At 40.1% G+C, this 23502-nt stretch overlaps 1 protein-coding gene across 1 annotated transcript in view; it reads left to right on the top strand.

Moving 5' to 3' along the window:
* The window catches only part of PCDH15 (protocadherin related 15), a 379975-nt gene that overhangs the window by 222912 nt on the left and 133561 nt on the right, over nt 1–23502 (top strand). Inside the window, exon 18 of the mRNA XM_059821547.1 lies at nt 14095–14223. Coding sequence (XP_059677530.1) covers nt 14095–14223 — 129 coding nt within the window. The remainder of the gene's footprint in view (nt 1–14094; nt 14224–23502) is intronic.

Here is a 23502-nt window from a genome sequence, read left to right as displayed (position 1 = left end):
GTTGCTAGCTGGTAACATGGCAAACTGTTCTAAGGACATGAACGCTTGTTTCAACAAGTCAGTGAAATTTCATGGAGGACCTTTTCTGTTTAACTACTTTGTATCAGAAAGCAATGATGTGTCTTTAGGAAAAAAAATTATTCCTACAATTACAAAACTACTGCTCCCCAAACTAATTCACCTGCTGCTTGTCATCAAGGTTTGCTTTTTTGAACCATTCTATTAGTGCTTACAGAAAACCGGTTATCTAATTGAAGAACTTGTTCCAGTTTCCCTAAAATCACAAAGTTAATTCCACAGGCAGGTGCAACTTAATTTAAATAACATTAACATATTCTAGCTAAATATTTCCTAAATATTTTTTATTTTCCTAAATATTTCCTAAATATTCTAGCTAAATATAAACCTTATTTCCTTCCATCCAACAGTGGGCTGTTTGAAACTACCCATTAGTGTCAGATAAACCTAGAGTAAGCTTTTGCAGTCTATACAACCTTCTCTATATTTGCTTGTGTCTTTAAAATTTGAAAGGAATTTAAAGGGAAAATACTTTCTTGTTGATTTACTTTGGTTTTTTAACTAGAACTTTCCTCTTCAGTTGCAACATGAAAATTTGGCATTTGTACAGTTTTGTAGTTAGGTTTTATGAACAGCAGTCACAGGAGCACAGGATAATTCAGGTTGCATGGGATCTCAAGAGGTGATGTAGTTTGAGCCTGTTCCTCAAGAACCATTGGCTGTGGTGGCACTGACAATTTAACTGTGGAGCAGGTTATTTAATTCATAGCCTTCAAGTACAAAGGTGTGTAAAAAGCCGTGTTAGTACCCTTACATGGTGGAAAAACTACAACATGTTTATTGATGTTTCCTAGTTATGTGAGAAAGTTCAGTCTTTGTAATTTCAGCCAGTGAATTTGCTTCAGAAATTGTGAAAGGTACTGAAGACATTTCAATATCGATAATATTTTTCAGCTAAATTCTGTTGTGAACAAAGATTTTTAGCCATTATAACACAGGTTTCAAAGGGGCAAAACGTCAGCTCATTTAATTTTTAAATAATAGTGTATAAAATACTGCATTTTAGCTTGAATACCTCAGCTGGGAGATATTGCTATGCTTTGCTTTGAAATCGTTGAAGCTTTCAGAAATTTATCCAATGCGGCTTTAAAAGTTGTCTTTTAAAGTCTCAAGGTGATGACTCTCTTGTCTCTTCAACATTGTTTTCATAAAACTAAGAATGTTTTTCTCCGTAGAGACAAGTAAGGCTCGTTAAGTGGGGGAAGCCTGTATTTCAGTATTGAGTCAGCGGTCTCTGGGATCGGCTCACTTGAAGCAAACAGAAAGAATGGGCCAGAAGGATTCATCATCTTTCCTGCCTTTAACACTGGTCCAGTTCACATGCTGATTGCCATCTCCAGCCCTGACATCTTTAGCCCAGGGGAAACGTCAAAATGGTGGATCTTTCTTTCCACTTCTGGTTTCTCTAGGAGTTTGCAGGTCAGCACATGGGGCACCAGGACACTTCCCACACAGGATCACACTTCTGCTTGGGGTACGGCAGCCTCAGCACCAGTCTCTTGGGGAGCAACGTTTCCTCTGGTTGCCTTTCCCGTAATCATGGTGGTACAAACCATTACCTTTCTAAACTCACAGGATACTGGACTCCTGATCTCCTAAGGGCTGCAACTCTGCCCCCCACAGCTGTGTGTGCTGCCTGCTCCACTCTGCTGTAAAGCCTGTGGGATATTGGACTAGTACACAGTATACAACACGGTATCAGGCCTCCTTTTTATCCCCAGCGTTCTCTAGACAAAACTAACTGTTCCCCATCATCATCTGTGAAGTCTGTTGAACACATTTTTGAGGTGGAAAAGTTTATGGTCCCACACACCTTAAATTTTTGGTCTTCTAATGGTATTTTTTTCCTGCTCATTTTTCTGTGTCATTAATAAAGGGTCTAAGAGACTCTTAACAATGTTGCTATGGCACTAAGTAGTTGAGGTTTCTGTATTCTAAGCCCCGGGGCTTATTTAACTGCCTAATGTTGTGTGGTGACAGTCATGTTGACACCTTTTGACTTTTGGGGACTGCTTATTCCATCAGAATTAGTAGAGACCTACTTATGCCGCCACCAAGCAATACGGCTTTCCATTTAGCAGTGTGGCCTGGCTGACACCATTTCATCACTTCTGCATGCCTTGTAATGCTCTTGATTGTTTAAAATGCTCGACTACACTTCCCAAGTTATTGTTGTTCTGATTTATAACCTGGAGCATTAACAGGCTTGTGGTTTTTCTCTGACCTTGGAATAACACGACCTACCACCCGTCACTGTTAACAATACTACACAACAAACAATTAAGTATGCACTAATTGAGTAGTCAGGAAAATATTTTTGTTACCCTAGTAATGAGACTTAGTCGTAGATGGGCAGAAGAATGACGTGCAGATAGAAAACTATCAAGCTCAAATTGTTTTCACAAATTGTGGTATGTTGGGATGGGATTTCAAGGCAAGAATTCACGTCTTTGCATTTCAGAGGGAGAAGTTGGAAATAAATACGCATGACTTGTTAGAAGAAAGAAAAAGCCTTCTGTGCTATTTATTTTTGGCTTGCGTGAGTGTGTATGTGTTGGTTCATTTATATAGATAGAACAGGAAGCTCCATTGTATTGTCTTACTGTGTACTGTGTGATTTAAGCAGAATTGAAACCTCCAAATACAAATGTCTAGTCCTGAAAATATTCACCCAGCGCTTCAGAAATGTGTTTCTGCCCAAGTCTTGGCAAAACAGAGCAGCTCAGTGCCTGGTTTACAAAGCCATTTGGGAGTTAGTGATTAGGTATTCTTAAAAATTGTCAGTCATCCAGGGGTTGTTCTCAACCTCGCAGGCAGCCACAGTCTTCCTTTTTAATACGGCTGAAGGAGAGCAACAACATTGATGTCCCTTGCCACACTCGCTTTGTGGTACCTAGAAAATACTGATAGGGGTTCAGGTTCTTTTGCATGTCTTAGAAGACTCAGGCACCAGGTCACTAAACTGCTTTGGAACTCCAGAAGCAGCTGTTGTCCATCTGCTCTTTTGAAGTTGTGCTGTTCAGGGTGTAGTCTGAGATTCACTGGTTAGGAAAGGTCAGAGGCGACCTACCTCTGGGAGGGTTTCTCTGAAAGCCATAAATCCAAGATCTTGCCTGTTAATCTCAGACAGTGCCCATTTCTTCTGCAAGGAACACTTTGTGAAAAAATCGCAATAATTTTAGCATTGCAGCCCCCAAGGCTGGTTTGGAGCCATGTTTCCTAAGGAGACAGAGGCACCATCAGGCGACCCTTAAAACAGCATCTGAGAGAGAACTCTTTTCTTGGTGGTCTGGGCTGGCCCAGAGCAGATGGGTGTCGAATGCAGGGATTGAATTGGCATTTTTAAAGACACTTCCAAGTCTTTTTTGTGCTTTCTATATGTGGTTCTGGGTCCCCAGCACTGGATTCCAGATTCCACTCTGATGTCTGATGCATAAAAGTGAGACACTGCAATGTTTAACGTTTAAGTGTGGCTAAAACGCTCGTAGGTTTGCACTGTACTCAGGACAGGAGCTTAAATCAGTGGAGCTTAGAATTTAGATACTCTGAAAATGGTATTCCTGGCTACAGTACGCAGCAGTATGGTGTTCATAGAAGGTCATAAGTGATCTCTGCCACAACAATGCCCTCAGAAGGACCAACAGTTGAAAACTAGCATTTGTTGACCTTACGATCTAGTTAAATAATCGCCACAGGCTGTAAATGAAAGTAGAATAAATACCATTCTAATCTTGGTCCTAGACAAAGCTGCGTTGGAGCGGGGCAGCCTAATAGTCTCTCAGTCCCAGGGGCCTTGAGGCACACTGGTGTGCTTTGTGTAGACACAGATACCGTGCCATATTCCTCCTTGCTGTCTCGCTCTTGCTCAGAGCAGGCCAGCGTTTCAAAAGGGTATTCAGGCACTGAGTGAACCATAAGTAGCCTTATTTCAGTGCATTGTGTTTCATCGTGTAAGTTAGACTTGGGTATTTCAGTCATCTTAGAAGATCATTAATAATTTAGAGCATCTATCTCCCATGATGCCTGAATTAATTACATTCCTTAGAGCAAACAGGTAGCACTAGATCAAGGTAGTTTAGACAAAGATTTACTACTTGAATAGCATACAAAGAATTAATTAATTACAGTAAATTTTCTGTTACTCCTGTAAATATTACCTGTATCTGCTCCACATCAGTTCCATTAACTACCAAGAACAAAGCATGCACGCCTCTTTCAGTAAATACTCACTGAACAGAGATTTTGTGTACAAAAAGGCTTGTATTGAAAAAGGCTTCTGCTTAACTGACTTTCTTGTAATCAGTAAAACAAGGTTGCCAAAAAAGAAAAAAATCAATGGAATCTGTTCATACTGTGGAACTTTAATACCTCCTTAATGTAGCCCATTTATTTTGACCTGTTGGTTCAGTGGGAAGGAACAGTTCTTAAATATGTGGAAAGGAACAATATTAACAGATAAATGATTTTGTACTTCCTCCTCTAAAGAACTACTCCTCAAACGATTTTCTTTTCCACACTACAAACTGTAACTAAAGAGAAACACTGCCTATTGCTATTTTCTTGATGAGTTACGTACTTGATACGAGAATGCCTTAAAAATTTCTGCTGATCTGTACGTTTCAGTTTGCATGAGAAGAATTTGTCCAGCCAGGTTTCCACTTCTGTGAGAGAGGGGTTTTCTCTCTGCATGAGCTCTTTTGTTAGGGCAAGCTTCAGGAGACTCCAAACTTCCAGTGTTTGTGCGACTTCGCTGCTTGCATTGCATGGGTAGTATTCCCCATAAAGGCTTCGATTTCAAATGCTAACAGGGAAGGGGTGATTTAAGTTATCCTCATAAAGAAATAGATTGATCACAGTTTTCAGTCAAAGATTTTGAGCAGACTGTAATTCCGTTTTGAAAGATGACTTTAATTATTTTAAGGTGAGAAACAGTTCTGCACCAAGGATTACTGAAGCATTTTGTATCCCAAAATAAATAATCTGAAGTAGAACTATATTACAGTAGATCTTGCAGCAGAGTTCACAATAACAATAATGTATAGTGTAACATTGAGTATGCATTACTGTTACTGTGTGTATACAGTAATACCACAGTCATGACAGTAAATACCATGGTCATCAATTCTAGTTAGACTGGAAAACGTAAGTCGGGCAGACTGTTTTTCAGCCAGCACTGTACGTGCAAAGTTAGAGAGCTCAAGAGCAGACACACCTCTTAAAGCTCCTTGCCCCAAACCCCTCCGTAGCTGAGCGTGCCTTTCAGGCAGGACTTGCAGAAGCCTCTGTTCTTTTTATAACAGCAGGGAAGTCTCCAGCTCTAAGTAAATAGATAACCCGTGCAAGAAGGCTAGCACAATTGCAGCTGAAGGCTCTGGCAGCCCACGTTCCTCACCTGTTTTGAAGTTCTCAGGTTTGGTTTATGATATAAAGACGTTGGTAGAGATGCCGCAGCTTTATCCATTTGTGATTAAGACACTGGATCCTGAGCTTTTCGTTTAGATGCAGACCCATTTTTCCCCAGCTTTGTCTCTGCCAGGCTGCATGACAAATGCAGCCTATGTTGTACATCAGCCTCCAGCTGTGTTAGGTGATGCACGCCTGCACGCCGTATGCTCTACATGTGGATTGTTTAGCCTGAGCTATATAGCTTGGGATATGAGCTACTGGCCTCTGCTGGTTCATCCTGGAGAAACAGTAATGTTTCATTCCTGTAATACTGAGATGCTTTTCCGCTGCTTGGACAGCAGATCAGTACTCTTCCTCTTCCACAAATAGATGCTCAGGGTTGGAGCCCTGGCTGTTACATGGCCGGTGACTAGCCTAACAGTGGAGACCTATCCCATCAGTCCCTTGCGTTTGTCAAGGACATTTCTTGAGGGTACATGACTTTCTCTTCCTCTTCTGAAGTTCTCATCTTTTATATTTTCTTTTTGGATGTGTGAGGCTTTAGTTTTGAGGGCTTTCCTTTGGGGATTTATTTTTGTGTGTTTGACAGCTTTTCTCTTTGTCTTCTCCCCAGGCTTTTTCTGATCTTTTTTCATTACTGTAGTTATTGACAAGCTCCGGCCTTGTCTTTCCCTTCAGCCTCACTCTATTCTCTCTCCTAAATTTCTTTGCAGTCCAGCTGGCCATTTCTTCTTTCTAACTTGGTGAGGTGTAGAGGGTCGGTAGATACCGCTTTTGAAGTTCTCATGCTCTACACTGAAAGGAAACAAGGTCTGAAAATACCTGAGGCTTGTAGTCTTGCTGATAGGAACAGACAGGAAAAGAAAAACATGCTCCCCCTTCCCCATGGCCCAGTGGACATTGTTTGTTGTGGTTATGCAGCTTCTGTGCATTCAAAAAGGTTAGTGAATAGGGCCATAACTGGTTGTGCGTATTTACCCATCACTTTTTCCGACTTCGGCACTTCATTGTCATTGTCCGTTACCGATCATTATTAGATTCCCATTAGCAACGTCATTCTTCAGGCTGTCACTCTCCTGGAGCACTGAACTTGGACAGCCTGGCAATTTACCTGTTATATATTTAGCGTGGATTTTATTCTGGTACTTACCGCTCCCAGTATTTTAAGATCTGAGCAGCCGTTTCCCCTGTTTGGTAAAGAATAGCTATTATTTTGGATATTGTAATTTAAGTGTAGTTTTCTTGAATTGAATATAGGTAAGTCCTGATATGTGGATCAGAAGCATTATTTACAGTTTCTTTTGGGATCAAATAAGGCCTTGGGCTTTGCCTCAGATCTTATTATTTGCAAACTAGTTATATCTAGAGATGATAGCATTTGTCTTAGAGTTTGTCTAAATTAATAAACTTGCTTGACATCAGAGCTAAGAATGTTTCCTCTCCAAGGCATAGAATGCTCTCATCAATTCCCAACTTCAATTTAAATGGCAGAGTGCAAATAAAATGAGTCACAAGTGAAACTTCCTTCAAATTTATCATCCATAACATTTATCAGGGCCTGGCATACTTAGGACAAAAGATATTTGTGGAGGCGATGTAAATGTTCCATTTATTGCTTAGGGAAGAATTGTATATGTAAGAACTATTTTAGTGGTCCTGAGAAAGCTATAAATTGCAGCTTTTGATCTCTTGTTTGGCTTACGTTTATTATAAAAGAGAAGTAAACACAGTTTGTTTCAGTAATAAATAGGAAATGGTCTGATATGAGGCTGTACTACTTCTTTTTTCCCCTGCGTGAATTTACAGTAATAGCCTCAGCACTCCTTTCCAAACCATACTTGACAAATCTTTTGTAGAAACATCTAGTTTTAAAATAGCCAAGGTGGTTTTTTAGGTATCCTTACTGTATTATCTTGGTATTTGCATGAGGAGTATCCATACAGTTGATACACAAAACCAGATGTGAATTAGGTCTCTCTCTCATTACTTTGGGGAACGACTCAGGTTTGTTTAAAGACTTGTAGTGGTAATTAAACATATGTCAAGAGCTTTAGCAAAACAGCAGCTCTGTTTCATGAGAGAGTGCTATTTTACTGTCTCTTTTAGGATTCTTTACAAAACACTGCAACTTTTCGTAATCCTTAAGAAATTTGTGATACTATTTGCTTTCATTCTTAAGTATGTAATGAACAAAATAGCATGTATACAATCAAGTGGGAGAATTGAAAGATTCTATCTGCGACTAATTTTCTTCAAGCATCGTCTTCTCTATTCGCTTTCCCCAAGCTTTGCAAGGGAAAACCTGCTTCGTGCTGCTGGTAGTTCTAAGCATTGCCTTCATTTTAGTCTGCCATACTCGGGTCACCTTGCAGTGGTACAAGACTAGAGCCAGTCAAAGAGGACAGTAATGTTGTTGAGAGCTGGGACATAGGTTCCAGATATATGTTACAGCACTTGAGGTATGAGAACCGATGAATGAAGAGAAATGAAATCTTCGTTTTGATCGTGAGGCTATGAGATGTGCAATACAGCTATCTTCCCCCCGCCGCCTGCCACTAACACGACAAGAAGGCTGGCTTTGCAGAAGTCAATGGGCACCCAGTCGGAACTTGTCGATAAATACAACTTTTGCTGCTTTGATAGTCAAAGGCGAGAATTATTCTTATAGTTCCTCATGCTCTTCATTACTGAGTTAAACATTTTGACGTGATGAGTTGTGACAAAGTTAAAAGCATCACCACCTCTCTGTCTGTGTGCTGGAGGTTTCCTTGGCAGAAGAATTTAAGCTTATGACATAGAAAATGAAGCGCAGTTTATGTGACAGTGGGAGTGACCTCAGGCAGCCACTGCTACCTGCAGTTGGAAGTGGTAATAAGAAATTATAGGCTTCTCTAGCGGTACAAGAAACTGAGCTTCCTACAAAATATAGCGACCCTTTCTCAGTGTGTTTACTTTTATCCTCTCCGCAGTGCGCTTCTTATCCTCAAAGCACGCATTCACTGCCTGTGGTCCTTCTCGCCTGTTGACTAGTGTGCCAGATAGTTACTTGGCTGCTGTAAGAAAGGGTATGACCCATAGTCTACTTGCTTTCTTATTTTCTGTTTCAGTGGCAGGCTGAAAAGAGGTTATGGCTAGCCCTGTACATAACTTCTAAGCAATGATTATTTAGTCAATGTGATTTTAGTGTTGCTGGCGACTTTTTACATTATCCACAGGACGGATGATCATGATGTTACCAATACTGCTCCGTGCTGCAGTTCTGAATAAGCCGCTGTAATTCATTCTAGTTGTCTAATAAAGGCTGTTTCGGAACAGCACGTCAGTCTTAAGCTGTGGCTTGCAGAGAGCTTAAGCAAATCTTTGCAGCCATCTAATGGGGATATAAAAATGTTGATTTTATTTAATAATCTTTGATTATAGCAGTTTCTGATGTTAATGGCAGAACTGCTGCTCTATGCATCTCAAAGAAATAAAGGTAGCCAACTGACTACCGCTGCATGCAAAAGGTTAGCATTGCTCCATCAGTGGGATAACAAGTGTTTGCTGTATTCAGATGAAATAGCAAGATTTTTCAGTATTCCCATATTCTTTCTCAGTGTCAGAGTTTGTTGTTACTGATTTAAAGCAAGAGAACACAGGGGCATTGCTGCTAACCCAGAGCTCGTTGTGAGTGCTCCTCTTGGTGACCCTGCCACTGAATTCATCCACTTTTGATAGTTTGCTAAATTGTGACTAATATAAAAATGAGGATATATTTGAAATGTTGGTCTTATTACAGCATCCTATTTTAGTACCCTTGGAAGCTTAGCAAGAATAGAAAACTTAATTTTATAAAATAATTTTCCTGTTTGCCATCTCAATAAAATATTATTCCTTTGCAAAAATATGGCTTTTTTAATTCGTAAGTGAAAGTTTAAGTATGACTTGCGACTTGATAACAAGTAGAGCACTCTTCCGTGTGGCCGTGTTGGCTGGCAGGTAAGGTAGGATGTTTAAGATGAGTAGAAGTATTGCCATCAACTTGAAAAATACTAAAAATTCTTATATAACAGAAGAGTTGGGGAAACAATTCCAAATGTCGCTTCTCCTACCTTCCTCTCTCCCTTCTCATAAAATCCCCACAAACTTTCGGGTTTTTTTGCAAAACTAAGCCAGGCAACAACTCTTCAATTGTTCCAATTCTTCTTAGCCCTGGGGGTTAGTCTGACCTGGGATCCCTCAGCATCGATGACAGGTCCTATCCTACATTACAGAATAACCTATAGAATAACTCAAGAAAGCTTTCACCCTTCACATGCAAAAGTCAGGCTGGTAGTTGATTTATTGGGTTTTTTTCAGGTAACCCCTATCTAATGATATAAAGGCATCAAAAACTGGATTCTTTATGTTCTTATCCAGAGAGTGCTGAGACCAGGTTCCCAGCAGCTCTCTATAGTGTGAAGACAAGCTAGAGCACAGCGTATAGAAAATGCTTTTGCTTCATTGTGCGGGAATGCTTTCTTTTTTGTCCTCATGGGGAGAAGCTATTCCATATGTCCAGTCTGAACCTCTCTTGTTTCAGCTGATGCTCGTTTTCTCTCCTGACACTATCTAAGTATCTAGGTGTGGTCTTCTGAGGGCTGAGCGGAGGGGATAATCCCCTCCTTGGGTCTCAAGGCTGGTCCCCTGTCCGTACAGCTCAGGAGCTGCTGGCCTGTGTTGCGCCAGGGCACGCAGCTGCTCCTGCTCCGCTTGCTGCCTGCCAACACCCCCAGGCCTTTCCTGCAGAGCTGCTCCCGGCGAGGCCGGCCTGGGCCCCTGCGAGGGGCTCGTCCTTCCCAGGGGCCAGACTGGGCATTTGTCCTTGCTGAATTTCACAGAGTTCCCGTTGGCCCATTTCTCAGCTGGCTGAGGGCCTTCTGAATAGCAGCCCTGCCCTCCAGTGTATTGACTGTTCCCCCCAGTTTGGTGTCGCCTGCAAACTTGAGGAGAGTGTGCTTCGTTACCTCCTCTACGTCATTGATAAAGATGTTAAAAAGGATCTTAAAACTCATCTTAAAATCCAGGTTGTATTGAGCAGAGCTCAGCCTTCCCGGCTGCCTCCACTGTCTCCTCGTAGGTGAAACCTGCGTCTCCTTTGGTACATCGAATGCCCCCTTTTAAACTTATTCCAGTACTTCAGTAAGCTCTGTGTTTCTAATAATATTATAATGAAGGGGTTTCAAAAAATCTTGAAGAGAAGACAAGTTCCCTTTTTTGTTCAAGACATAAAAGTATTGCTGCAGGGTCGTGTTGTTAATAGCACGCTTCCAGAGCAGAGAGTTGCTTGGGTTTAGAAAAACACTCTTGTTTAGGAGAAGTACTCATAAGAGTTTCTCTTAGCATGTTGCTATGTTTATCTAAAATAAGTATGTGAGCCCCCCCTCATTGGCACGCATTTTCGTACAAAAGTTAGACCTGTCAGTAATTCACAACAGTAATTTTACTTTCAGCACTTGCTTCAGAAGTTACTGGACGCAAAGCCGGGTTTTGGCAGCTGTTCTGAGAGCTGCTGTGAGATCCAGCGTCATCAGAAGTAAACATGCTGCAGATTGTCAGGCACATCCCGTTAAAACTCCCTTGAATGGAAAAGAAATCGTTTTCAAAATGAGAAGTACTCGCTGTCTTAAGCCAATGTTTTTTATGCCATATTTCTCTCCGTTTATTAAATCTAAGAGGTTTTTATTACCTCTGTATTCTGTGGAATCAAGTTAGCTTTGGAAGATTGATTTACATTCAGTGCGCGTTGCTCATCGCCAGAGCAGACGTTCTGGAGTGTGTTTTGTGTTGACAGTGATGCATAAATTGTTAAGTATATTTTCCTTATATGAATTGAATGTGGGACCGGCAGTTTCAGAAGCAATTAGCGAATAACTGAGCATAAGCAAATGTAAGAAGCCAGCCTGAAAGCATCTTTTTGCTTGTGTGTTTCAGAATATTCTGTATTCATTATTTTTTAAGTAGTTATTGTATGGTGCTTATTGTGGAACAGATCTGTTTTCTGTATTTGCCTCCGTACAAAAACTGTAGAAAAACTCTCACTCTGAAAGAGCTGTGTTAATGCGTGGATATTATTTATGCCACATGTGTGTGTTTGGGATCTGCTCTTTGCTGTGCCGGTATCGAGAGGGATTCCTAAGGAAGCTTGCTAGCAGCGGTAGCACCTTAGTGAATCCGCGGGACGCTGTGCAAACGCACCTGCCGGATGTGTGGCTGTGAAAAGAGGCAGCTGACTCCAGTCCCTGTGACTGGGCCGCTTGCCAGGTCTGAGGATTTGAAAGGTGAAGGAGATTGACCTGTTACAGGATCTCTCCTGCAGAGAGTGAGTTATCAGATTGAACTGGCGACGCGGCAATGCAAGCATGACTAAATGCTATTAAGATAGTGACTAGGTTTTGAGTACATTAGTTGTCCTTTGCAAGTGCTTTTCCTATGTGGCAGGTACGAGGAGCTTGCCCCTTACTAAAAACTAGATGATACTTTGCGTTTATTGTGGGCAGTTACTGCAGGGACCTATGAAGGTGTAAATATGCTTGAGGTTTGTTACATGGGACGTAGCGCACCAGAAGATGTTTCAGAAAAAACATGCAAAGGTGCAGGCTTACATTCAGACTTTTTTGTCGTGGTTTTTTTAAGGGAGGGTGGTTGCAGGTTTCTTTGAGACCTGTGAGGTGCCGCTTTCTAACAGGTTGGTTAATCTTGTGCCTGAAGCAAAGGACTTTATCAGGGGTTACGTCTGCACTGTGAAGTTGCTGTAACTGTAATGTCATATCGATTTCCCCCAGTATAGCTTGACACAAAGCAGTTCAGTATCAGAAGGCATCTAGATATAGCACGGGAAAGCTGATTTAATATACTGTGTTTGATTTTACACTACGTTTCACGGTAGCCGTGGCTGCATCATGGACATCGTTACAAATATTGCTGTCACTGGGGGAACAGTACAAAAGAACCATCGTTAGCAACCTGCAGCAATAAAGCACCAGTGTTAAACTACAGACATGTTTCCTTCTAGTATGTATCTCCCTTAGTATACTTGTCTAACAGGCTGTATTTATAGAATAAGATAATTTTCTTTTCTTTGCATATGAACTAAATAAAACACCAAAGGAAGCGTTCATAGACTGATGACGCTGTGTTATAACACCGGGTTAGCCTGCCCGTCTCCTGCTCTACCACAGCATCAGCATCAGTTTACAGTGCTGCTGGTCACAACAAATACTAATGCGTCTTGCTCCTGGGGAAGATGCTATAGCCTCCCTTGCGCTATCTGTGCCTGTGCTTCTCTCTTCTTGCAGTGAAAGGATTTCTTGGTGTGCAATTTCAATCTTCCTTACCGTGGTTTTTGCCCAGTAGTGCTTCTCTTTTTCCTGGTAGATGAAGAGTACTGCTCATTCCTTCTCTTTGCAACCCCTGTCGCAGGCCACAGAAACTTGCATTATTCGCCTCAGCTCTTCTGGAGTTGTATTTATAGGCTATAAAACAAAGGCGTGTTGTTGGTCTTGCCACAATGTTTAATTCATGAGGCTCAAACTGAGGTATTTCACCTCAAAGTGAAACTGTTAAACTTGAGAAACAGAGAAGTTAAGAGATGCCAATGCTTAGGCATATTCTGAAATAACTAACTGCATGAAGTAGCTGCTGTTAGCTGAGGCATCTGCTTCTATTACGATCTTAAACTGTAGTAAACCTGAAGCTACAGTTTGCAATGGTACTTGCTGCTGTGCTGGGTTTGGATTTACGGAATGAAAGTATCTCTGATAGCAAAGGTGTTACCGTTTGTGGAATTGATTTAAAATACAATCATGTATTAATTACAATAATATGGCGTTTTGTGTCTGAAACAGTACATAGGACTGGTGAAAACGGATCTGACTCAAACTGTGAAGATCTGCAAACAAAGCACTTCACTTTCCAATTGCTTTGATTTAGATAGAAAATTTCAGGAGGGAGCACTGATGTGTTTTGTTGAAATTTTATGTGTGTCTGTGTGTGTGTTAAACATAGTTAATTACGCTGTTCCAACTAGACATCTCTCTATGTTAGAGTTGATGTGCTAGCGCTTAATAGCACGTCAGCGTGATGCGGGTGAAGGATGATCCAGAGATCTCTGAGCAAGGGCCAGCTGAGCTCACCATGGAGCTGTGGTAGCATGATTGTGCTAGCTCAGAGGCTGGCTAATCATCTCAGCTGATCATCACAGTAGCATATTTTGATTAGTAAAATCAGTAATTTCTTTCCAAATATATAGTTCTGGCATATTTTGATATTTCTAGCTTTTTTCCCACTCAGAATAAAAGATCCTTAAAATAGCATTTAAGAAAAAAGATATCTGACGTCCTTCAAGCGTCTCTAATACATTATTCAGTCTTGAGCCTGTTTTGTCTTCTAAGAAAAGAAAGGTAAGAATAAACTGTTCAAATGAATAATGCTTCCTGTTTCACAAAAACATGCAAAAAAAAAAATCGATTATCTGTTTACCTGTGATTCTGTACTGGATGGGTCTAATGCACAGCAGTAAGGTTGCTGATCAGTTGTCTGTGAAATTGTAAACTAAAGATAATTTGTTCATAATGTTATCTTTCTCTGTAGACCTCAACTGCTACTGTTAATATAGTGGTGACGGATGTAAATGACAACGGACCAGTTTTTGATATGTTTCTACCTAAAAACCTGTCTGTACAGGAAGAGGAAGCCAATGCTTTTGTTGGTCAAGTACGGGTAAGTTATTAACTGTGCAGGGTTAAATGTTTCATTTTACTACCCGAACAGTCTAGACTATTAGGAAGGAGCACAAAATAATTGTACTTGAGACAAACTCACACCAAAATGTCTTAGGTTTAAATGCAAACCTGTCTATTGTTAACCAAGTCACCTTTTGGGCTTTAAAATACAGAATTGGTTTTCTTCTTTATGCTTGCTAGCGGAAGAGGCTTTTTCATTTAAAAAACAGCAAAATAAAAAACTGTTTTTGAAGACACACCGCTGTAAAAGCTTGCTTATGATATACTTACAGTGTTACAACATTGTCGCCACGTTTTTATACTCTTACTGATGTATTCTAAAATATTTTTCTACTATACTGAAGAAGTGACGCGTATGTATCTAAAATTGTCACACGTATAGAAAATTTTAAGGCCGTTAAGGGGAAAAACAGTTAAACTGTTGACTGAAATATTTGACTACCTGTCATAAAAATAGATGATGCTTGGGGTATTGTTAATTTGAGTGATTTGAAGCTATGTACGTTTTTATAACATATATGGGTCTTCTGGACTACCGAATGCAGTCACTTGAAACATACATCACTTTTTTTGGCAAAGTCTGTTTTTCCTAACATCAGGTGAAAGAAGAAAGTACGAGTTGGGTTTTTTTTGAACTAGTAGTTGACTATAATGTTTCGTATTTCCTTCAGTGATGGGTTAGCACAAAGGTTAGATGCAATATGAGCTGTAGGTAAAATATGAATTTGGAAGCATGTTTTTTCAGGAATTTAGGTGAAAAATCTGCCTTTCTTTCCAGTAGCAACCAATCAATAGAAAATGGGAGCTCCTTAACTGCTGTGTTAACAGTACCTTCAGAAAAAATAGGATGTTTTGGGTAGCATGGGAACCATACTGGGTAGCATATAACCGTAACAACCGTGTTTCTTTTCAAATTTATATTATTCAGTCAGACATCCATCAGTGTTTCTTGTCTATCATCTTTTTTGTTAATTTTGTGTTCTTTTTGAGTGAACTTCACTTCAGTTGTTTTCCAGTATTTATAAATTGAAAAAAAGCTGCTTTGGGATAGGGTTGTGTTTCCTTCCAATTTTGTTACTTTTTCACAGAGTTTGTTTTCATTCAAGTTACATTTTGGGTTTTGAGACTTCTTCAGTACGGTTTCATTTGTACTTACACTGAAGTGGTTCTACATGTGTCTATGCTGTGCTTGCTGTATAACTTGGTATCATCAAAGGTGGGTACTTGTTGGAGTGGGAGACGGACCCGGAGTAACGATGGAATCTCAATATGAGTATAGTCGTTCTCCCCTTTATTCAAGCTTACAGAGTATATATAGACAGATGCCAAGAACACGCATCCGCAACAGTTGTATAATTGGCTTACAGCCTCTGTTCACGCGCCAAGGCGGCGAGTGTGATTGGTACAGTGCTCTTGTGCACACGCAAGAGCACTTCTCCTCTTCGTGGATGTAGCTCCTTCTTCTTGTTTACCATTCCACTGTCTCTTATCACAACAGGCTTTCAAGGACAGTTAACGGTTTCCTCTGAGCCTTCCCTCTCATCAGAGGCTGGGTTGCTCATGGGAATCAGATCGTGTCCCTTGTTACTAAGCCATTCCTCCACAGGTACTGCTATGAAGGTGTCCAAGCTCAGGTGTAATTTTCAAGGGAAATAACTTGTGTGAGCATTGATGAAGATTACAGATTTCCTAAAGCTTCATTTTGTTATGCTAGACTGAAATATCAGCCATGTCAAAGGCTGTTTGGAAGCCTTGGACATAGAGAAATTAGGATCCCTGCAATTAAATCAGTTTCCGTAAATCGGTAAGTTATTGCTTTGCTTTTTGTCATTGTGTTCATCTTATGTTGTCGTTTTTCATTCTTCATGCTAAAATGTACGGACATGATATTTCAAATCAGTACCAAATATCTTTGAAATCCATTTTGTGTTTTGCTGGGTGCCCTCAAGGTGCAATAATCTTCTCAAACACTAGATTGGGTCTATTTTTAGAGTGGATGGAACTATAAAATAAAGCGAGTTACTGCATCAGAACCTCTCTGTCTTAGAAATTAGTATAATTTCTAAGTTATGTTGGAATGAAAATATTTAATGAAGCCTTGTGATAGCTTATTCCTAGTCGTGGAATGGCAGAAACTGCTTCTATCATTTATTGTCATGTGTATCACCAGTCCTAATTCCCAGTCTCTGGATGGAAAAAGCTTTCTTTTTATAGCACAAATAGTGGATGTAGTTTCTACTGTTTCATATTCACAACTGCAAATAGATAGTATAGAGAAGGGCATTTGGAATTTTTTCTGGCTTCAGTGAGATTATTGAAATAAGGGTGATGAGCATTTAGGTGTAGCTGTGTTGTTTGAGGATATTCTTCTTTAAAAACTGAAAGAGCTTTTGTTGTGGTGTTGTGCTCCACAGTACATTAGAACCACAGCAGGTGTGGGAGAGGTTTCTATGGGAATACATTTTGTATAGAAGCTGTAATGTCGTTAAAATATAAAGGCCTATTTTAAATGAAAATAGCCTGGTAAAAGAAGGTGGTCCTTATTGTCATGTGTTTTCACTACCAAGAATTAAGCCGCTGACTGGCGAGGCTGCTTTTCAGGATGTCTTTTACTATATTCATTGCAAACAGAAACCTGAAATCCACCAGAGTAAGCAGTGTGATGCAGATGATTTTAAAAAATAAACCGGTTTTGTGGTGTCCCTTGTCCCTTTTCCTTTTGAATGCTGGCTTCCATTTTGCATTGGGAAAAAATACAGCAAGAGATTTTTATCTTAAGACCCAAGAAGATATGGGCCCTGCTGCTCGTTGAGGCAGAGGACTTAGTGACGAAGGATATGGAAAATGTCCTCAACTTCTTGGGTGCCTCGAGGTTTTTTTTACCGCTAAGGTTTGGTGTCAGGACACTCAGCTTCCTGAGCCCTTTCCTCTGGGGGTGGAAAGCATTACCCACAGTAGCGGACAATGAAGTTAGGGGCTGCTTAAGGGAATAAGACATGCAGACATCATGGGAGCAGATGGGGGATGCATCTGAAGGCACTAACCCTGGCCGATGTCACTGTGAGGATGCGCTCTCTCATCTTTTTGTCAATTAGTAGGAAGGTAAAGCTGTAACAAATTTATCAGTACCTATATTAAAATGTTAGATGTAGTGTGGATAACACATGAAAAGCTCTTGAAAGTTCTTTCCCCATTCTTCGTTTTCTGTATGCGCTTTTTCTTGCTTCTCTTGAGACTGCAAAACTTCATGTCAATTGTCTGCTCATCTATTCCTCTAAACAAGCGATGAATCACATTGATCCCCCCTTTTTGTCCCCTCTCCTCTAACACAGGTAAGGTTATAAGCATTTCAGGGTATAAAACAATTAGATCAAACACTCCCATGAATAAGTCCTGCCACAGCCAAGAGATTTCTGTGCTCTACTTTGTTTTGAGTGGGAAAGATGGGCTTAAAAAGGAATTCCCAGAAGGGCTTTGGTGGCATTTGGGAATTTGTTTCCCAAGGAGACAGGGAACAAGGGCAATGAAAGATTTTCTGTCGAAGAGGGGAGGGTTTGTTACGGGCAGGGAGACAGTATTCCCACTCCGAAGTGCGCTCACTTTCTGCCACTCCGGTGGCTCTTTGTCTGCCAGCTGGAGTTCCTGAAGGCACCGGCATAGGAGTGCTGCCTGTGGGGATTTGAGGAGCATACTGAAGATTAAAAGAACAAAAGCTAGAAAGGATAAGGCTGAAAGTGTAGTGGATGTATTTCAAATCCCTTTTATTTTACTCAGGGTTGTCTAAATTGGGGCAGTTGGAGGTATGTTAGATTCCCTACTGTTCTTTCATGTCTGATCATGGGGATCCCCCAGCCAGACAGGAGGAGAACTGGTGAATGAATTCGCTACAAAGAAACAAAAAGCTTCAAATGGGAAACTTGAAAATGAAATTCAGGCACCTTATTGTCTGTTGCAGTCTAAAACAGCTGAGGTCCTGCAGAAGATAGGGCGTCTGAATGATTTGCATTGTACAGCATACTGTTTATCAGTACCAGGTGCACAGGAGGTAAAAAAGTGGAATGAAATTTAGGTGGAGATCAATGTATCGACTGCAAAGTCTGCAAGGAGGTTCGCATTCTTGTCCAGCTAAAGACAGTCCTGAGTAGTTTGTTACAGACTTTAAAAATGCAGTCTGTGGTTGAATAATAAGCTGTTGATCTGATGGGGCCCAGGAAAGGAAACTAGTCACTGTACTGAAGTTTTTATTCCTCTGTTTTTTGTATTTACCCAGGTTCTGTCACACACACCCATCGTTTGTTGATTGTAGGCAAATTTTTACGTTACTGGTCAGCACTGTTTGAAATCTCCAACATGAACGTGTTGGTATCGAGGGGAGATAGGGACACGAAAGGGAATGGGAAGTAAAATGTGGATAAAGAATTTTTTGTTTGGCCATGGCAGTGGACAAACCTACCCCTAATCAGATGTTCAAGTATCACTGAACCTTAGATCTTCCTTAAAATGGAGACAGTATAAATAAGCTCCAATAATGAAAGCAGTTTGCAAACAATGTATGTAATACCTCTGTCAGCTGCTGTGTTTTTTAAATGAGAAAATAAGTGTTTAAAGAAAGTCGGTTGCTCTTGGGGATGGAGCTATTCTACTTATTGGAAAAGCGAGCTTTGGAGGACTTTCTTTGATTGTACCATACGATGGAAAAATTTTACTTTTCTATTTACGCAATAAATGTAAATTCATACCTGTGGTATATATCCAATAGCATCTGTCCACTATAGAACAAAGCAAGGTGAAACTGTGAGACAGAGACAGCCTGTATGGCACCAGCCTACTGATTCTAGACATTTTCTTTTAATGGTGTAGAAGTGTTTTAAATGTGTTGTGTAAAGAAGCAAACTATCACTTTTGAATGCTAATGAAATGTAATTATGATGCCAGTTTCCTAACAGAGCTTTCTGTCTGCGAATACCAGCAGATTCTTACAAGCTTCTGTTTTTGTTTAAATTCATGAAGTGGTAAACCCTGCAAATCTCATGATTTGAAGCCCAGTTTAAATTTCACAGCTGTCAGTAAGGCTTATTGTGTTGGACTAAATGACCTCTAGATATCCCTTACAACTACATATTCTGTGTTTCTGTACACAGGAAAACTGCTTCAAATTCCGATGAGGTATTGCATTACAAGATTTTGTTGTTAAAAGTCTAGAAAGGAATCTTGCGTTACCTACATCACCATTGTCATGTTTTCTGCGTGAAGGCTCGTAGAACAGGGTATGATTTCCTACAACCTGCACTGTAGATTTCACTTTACCTGTGTTAAAAATACCAGCTTCTGAAATGAACTTCTCAGGTCTCCTGTACCTTTAGACAACTAGTAGGAAAACTAGAGGTGGAGGAAAAAGGACGTGACCAGAAAAAAGGGAGATTTATTGGCAGGAGAGGACAGTCTATGAGCAAAAGGAATTAAGCCTTTGAGGAAGAGTAAAATCATGGTCTCTGAAGTAAATCTCAAATACCCAGAGTGAGTCCATGACTACGGCTCACTGCGTATTACGTACTGGCATATTTTGAATTCATCTAATGTATGTAAAAACAATACGAGCAGCTGAGCAGCTAGGATTTTTAAGTCAGAATCCATAAAAAATTAATCAGAATTTAGAATCAGAGAATCATAACGTGGCAGATGGACCACAACCAGAGGAAATTTGGACTTTTGTCTTTTTGGTTGCAATGCGTGCGTCTGTATCGCTACTGTATGTTACCATTTAGTGGTATGACTACCACCGTGTCTGCGTGTGTAGGGATGAGGTGCGACTTCCCAGTGCAAAACAGCTATTAAACTGTTATTCTTGAGCCTTCTGTTTGTGCTCATTTCTGTAACTTCCATGTAGTTCCTTATAAGATCATCACAAGGTCATTTTGATGGAACCTCTGTGGTTTCGTTTTCTTGCATGCTTATTAAGAAAGTTGTCTACGTGGTAGGTTAGGGAGGCCTTTAGGAAGGCTTTCAGCACCGTGTCCCTTAAGATCCTCATAGAGGTGCTGGTGACATAAAGACTTCCATAGTTTCATGTCAAACAAGACGTGTGGAGGGGAGAGTATTTCCAATAGGGCATGGATGTGCTCAAGCCCCGTCGCAAGTGCTTTTATTCTTGCTTCTTGCCCAGCCCGTATCAGTTTTGACAGCCCCGATACCTGATCAGGATGGAAGAATTGTAGCTTCTCTGAATCGCTGCATCCGCAGAGTCTGCCTTTAATCTTTTGCATGTGCATGATAGGGCATGCTCATGTCAGCTTGGCTGGATGCTGCTTAAAGTCGTGTAGAGAAGAGGTGTTGGGATTTGCTTTTGCTTTAAGCTAAATGGTATGTTCCTTGCTTTCCTCAAAATGATAAGTCTTGGGGGAGTATCTTTCTTCTGACCTGGAAGGGGATACGTAGCAAGGATGAGAAATACAGACAATGGTAACTTCTATGAATAGTGTTCACTATCTATTTTAACTTAATTTTATCTTTCTTTCCCCTTCTAGTTGGTCAGATTTTATAATTAGCTGTCATAGTGATTATTGAAGGCTGCATCTCCTCTTAGACAGTGAGAAGAAATAAAATGACAGCCGTTGTTGAAGTTGATGTTGTCATCCCATGTGCTTCTAGTGGGATTTTCACCTGTTTGTTAACAAGCAGATTCCTTCAGCCTCTTAAAACAAGATAGATGTCAGGGTTTGAAGTCCAACCCTGTGGCATGAGAAGAAATAGATGTGGTCATAGATTTCTACAATTTTTTTCCATCTTAGACCAGCAGTGCTAGGCAGGATGAGCTGCTTTCTGCTGACACCGCTAAGGGGTCATATAATTCCTGGAGGGTATTTCTCAGCATGTGACTGCGGCCACGCTCCCTCTGATTTACAGCGGTTCCTTGAGCTTAGATGAACTTAAGACACAGATCAGTTAGGTTTAAAAAGCTCCTTGCCACCCATAACATGTGGTAAATGGGGTGACTTTTAAAACTAAATGGATTTCAAAAGCTGTGCTCTTGTCTTTCCTGTTTCCAATATTATATTTGTGCATTAATTTACCTCTTTGTCTTCAGACTAATGACATTTGTGCTTTCATGCAGTGGAAATTTTGATACTTGTTGTCAAAGGAGCATTTAAATCGTTTTCACGTTCGCAGCAGTTGATCATTGAGAGTCCAGGGATTTTTTTGTATGAAAGGGATTCTTGTTTTTGTCTGCCTGACACCTTGCATCCCAGTGCGGTTTTAAGCCCTTTCATCTCTTTCAGCCTGATGCCATACCAAAGCTTCTGAATCAGTGGTTTCATGTCTCTAATACATGCCCGTTTAGTATTTTTATGGCTGATTCGGTTTACATTTGGCTGTTCACATTTCTGTCACTGGGATAAGAAATGACGGTTTTCGTGAGCTTGCAAATTAGAGTGGTTTATATTGGGCCTGCTAACTTTTGGCTGCAGTCTCTCATTAAAGATGTTCTCCTGTGACATGACCAATTGTCTAGATTAGTGATTCCTTTTTTGAAGACTGCCTTTTGGAAGGAAAAGTTGGGGAGTTTTCTTGTGATACGTGTCAGGGGTCTAACTTCTTTCTAATATTCAGACCTTGTGGCCTCGATATCTGTAACTGATATAAGAAAACTAATTTCCCTTAAGTATTCTTCTGTGAACAAGAGAAGACAACAGAAGGCAACGAAGAGCGTTTTAAGAGTCTGACTGATGAGATAAGTAGTATCAAATCCAAACGTTGGCTGTTGCGTTCCAGCTCAGATTCAAATTCTAATGTTCTCTAATTAGGTGGGTTTATGAGGAGAGCCAGCAGTCTAGAGATATGACAAAAATAACTTTAAAATGGATTAACGTATTAGGGAAATGTTTGGGAGCCCAGCTAAACGTGGAGATTTTAAACAGTATGAATATATTTCATCGGTGATTTAGAAAGCTGTGGGTTTTATTTTTGCTCGTATGTATATCCATTGGTTTAATCTCTGAATTGCTTGAGTGTATCATTGTCAAAGAACACACTCATCGTAAAAGCAAAATTTTTAATCATCTTTCAAGTAAAAACAGGCAGCGCAAGTCTCTAAATTTAGGATTTGGTTGCATGCCAGACTAAAGAAAGCTTGTGTATTTTTAAGTGTTACAATATGATTAACTTTTGTAGGAGGTTCATCAGTCCATTAAATCATGTTTTTGCAGCCATGAGCTTTCCGATTTTCATTTATTTTAATTTATATTTGCTTGTAACGTTTAACTGTTCTTACTGTGTAGTTTTATTTAGAGTCATGTTTAATTGGTTTCTGAACTAACCCTCCGGATGCACTGGAATTAACATTGACTATGAAAGTAATTATCAAAGGTTTTCCCATCGCGTATAATGGCTAAAATATGTCAGTATTTGAAAATTTTACCATGTGCTACCTTTACCCTAACAAATTACTCTAAGTGTAGTTGTGAGAAAAATTATAAGCTGATATGACTTGATAGTTCAATAAGAGACTTTTTCTTTTGAAAAGTTCCTGGAGGATATACACAAAACCTGTAGTGTTCTTCAAAAGCATGTGTGTGTAGGGCATTAGTTTGTTCTCTTCAAGAAGTAGGAGTTGCCTTGAAATTTCAAGTTAGCCGAAATTTGAGGGTGCTGCCTCTGAGTTTCATTTTTGCCTCTCCAATTTTTTTAGACCAGCTACACCCAACTGAACTGCCCCAGCTAGTGCTAGATCACTGAATTTGCCCCCTGATATTACAGTGTCCAGTTTTATTCTATGTTCTTTATATTATCTTTCTTCAGCAAGTCATTTTTTTGCAGGCCAATAATTCAGAACATTTAAGATTTATCAGACATTGTAACTAAGCCTCTGTCTCTTCTTGCAGTGTAGCATTAAGTTTTGTGGCATGTCAGAAATTATACAGCAGAATCAAGTAAGTTAAAAAGCCTTCTGTGTACTTTTGGTTGAGCATGACCGCAGAATAAAAGCATTATATCATTTCGTATCTGAAACTTGTGCAAAACCTGCATTCCTCTGATCCTGCAAGTCTGTAAAAGGATTTTTTTTTTTCCTTTATATGAATAATGTCAGGTTTGTAGGAAGTTCTGCAGAAATGAACTCTTGTAGGTTTTGGGGCTGCAAGGGAGTATTGCAACTATCTGTAATGGATGTACAGCGATCCCATGTATGTTTAGGAGCAAGATTTATTAATCTAACTGCGTGAAACAAGAGAAAAGTGTGTGCGAAACTGCTGACAATGCT

The sequence above is a fragment of the Gavia stellata genome, chromosome 9, assembly GCF_030936135.1.
Source record: "Gavia stellata isolate bGavSte3 chromosome 9, bGavSte3.hap2, whole genome shotgun sequence".
Classification (NCBI taxonomy): domain Eukaryota; kingdom Metazoa; phylum Chordata; class Aves; order Gaviiformes; family Gaviidae; genus Gavia; species Gavia stellata.
The sequence above is the reverse complement of the archived record's forward strand: the minus strand, read 5'-3'. Positions and strand labels throughout refer to the sequence as shown.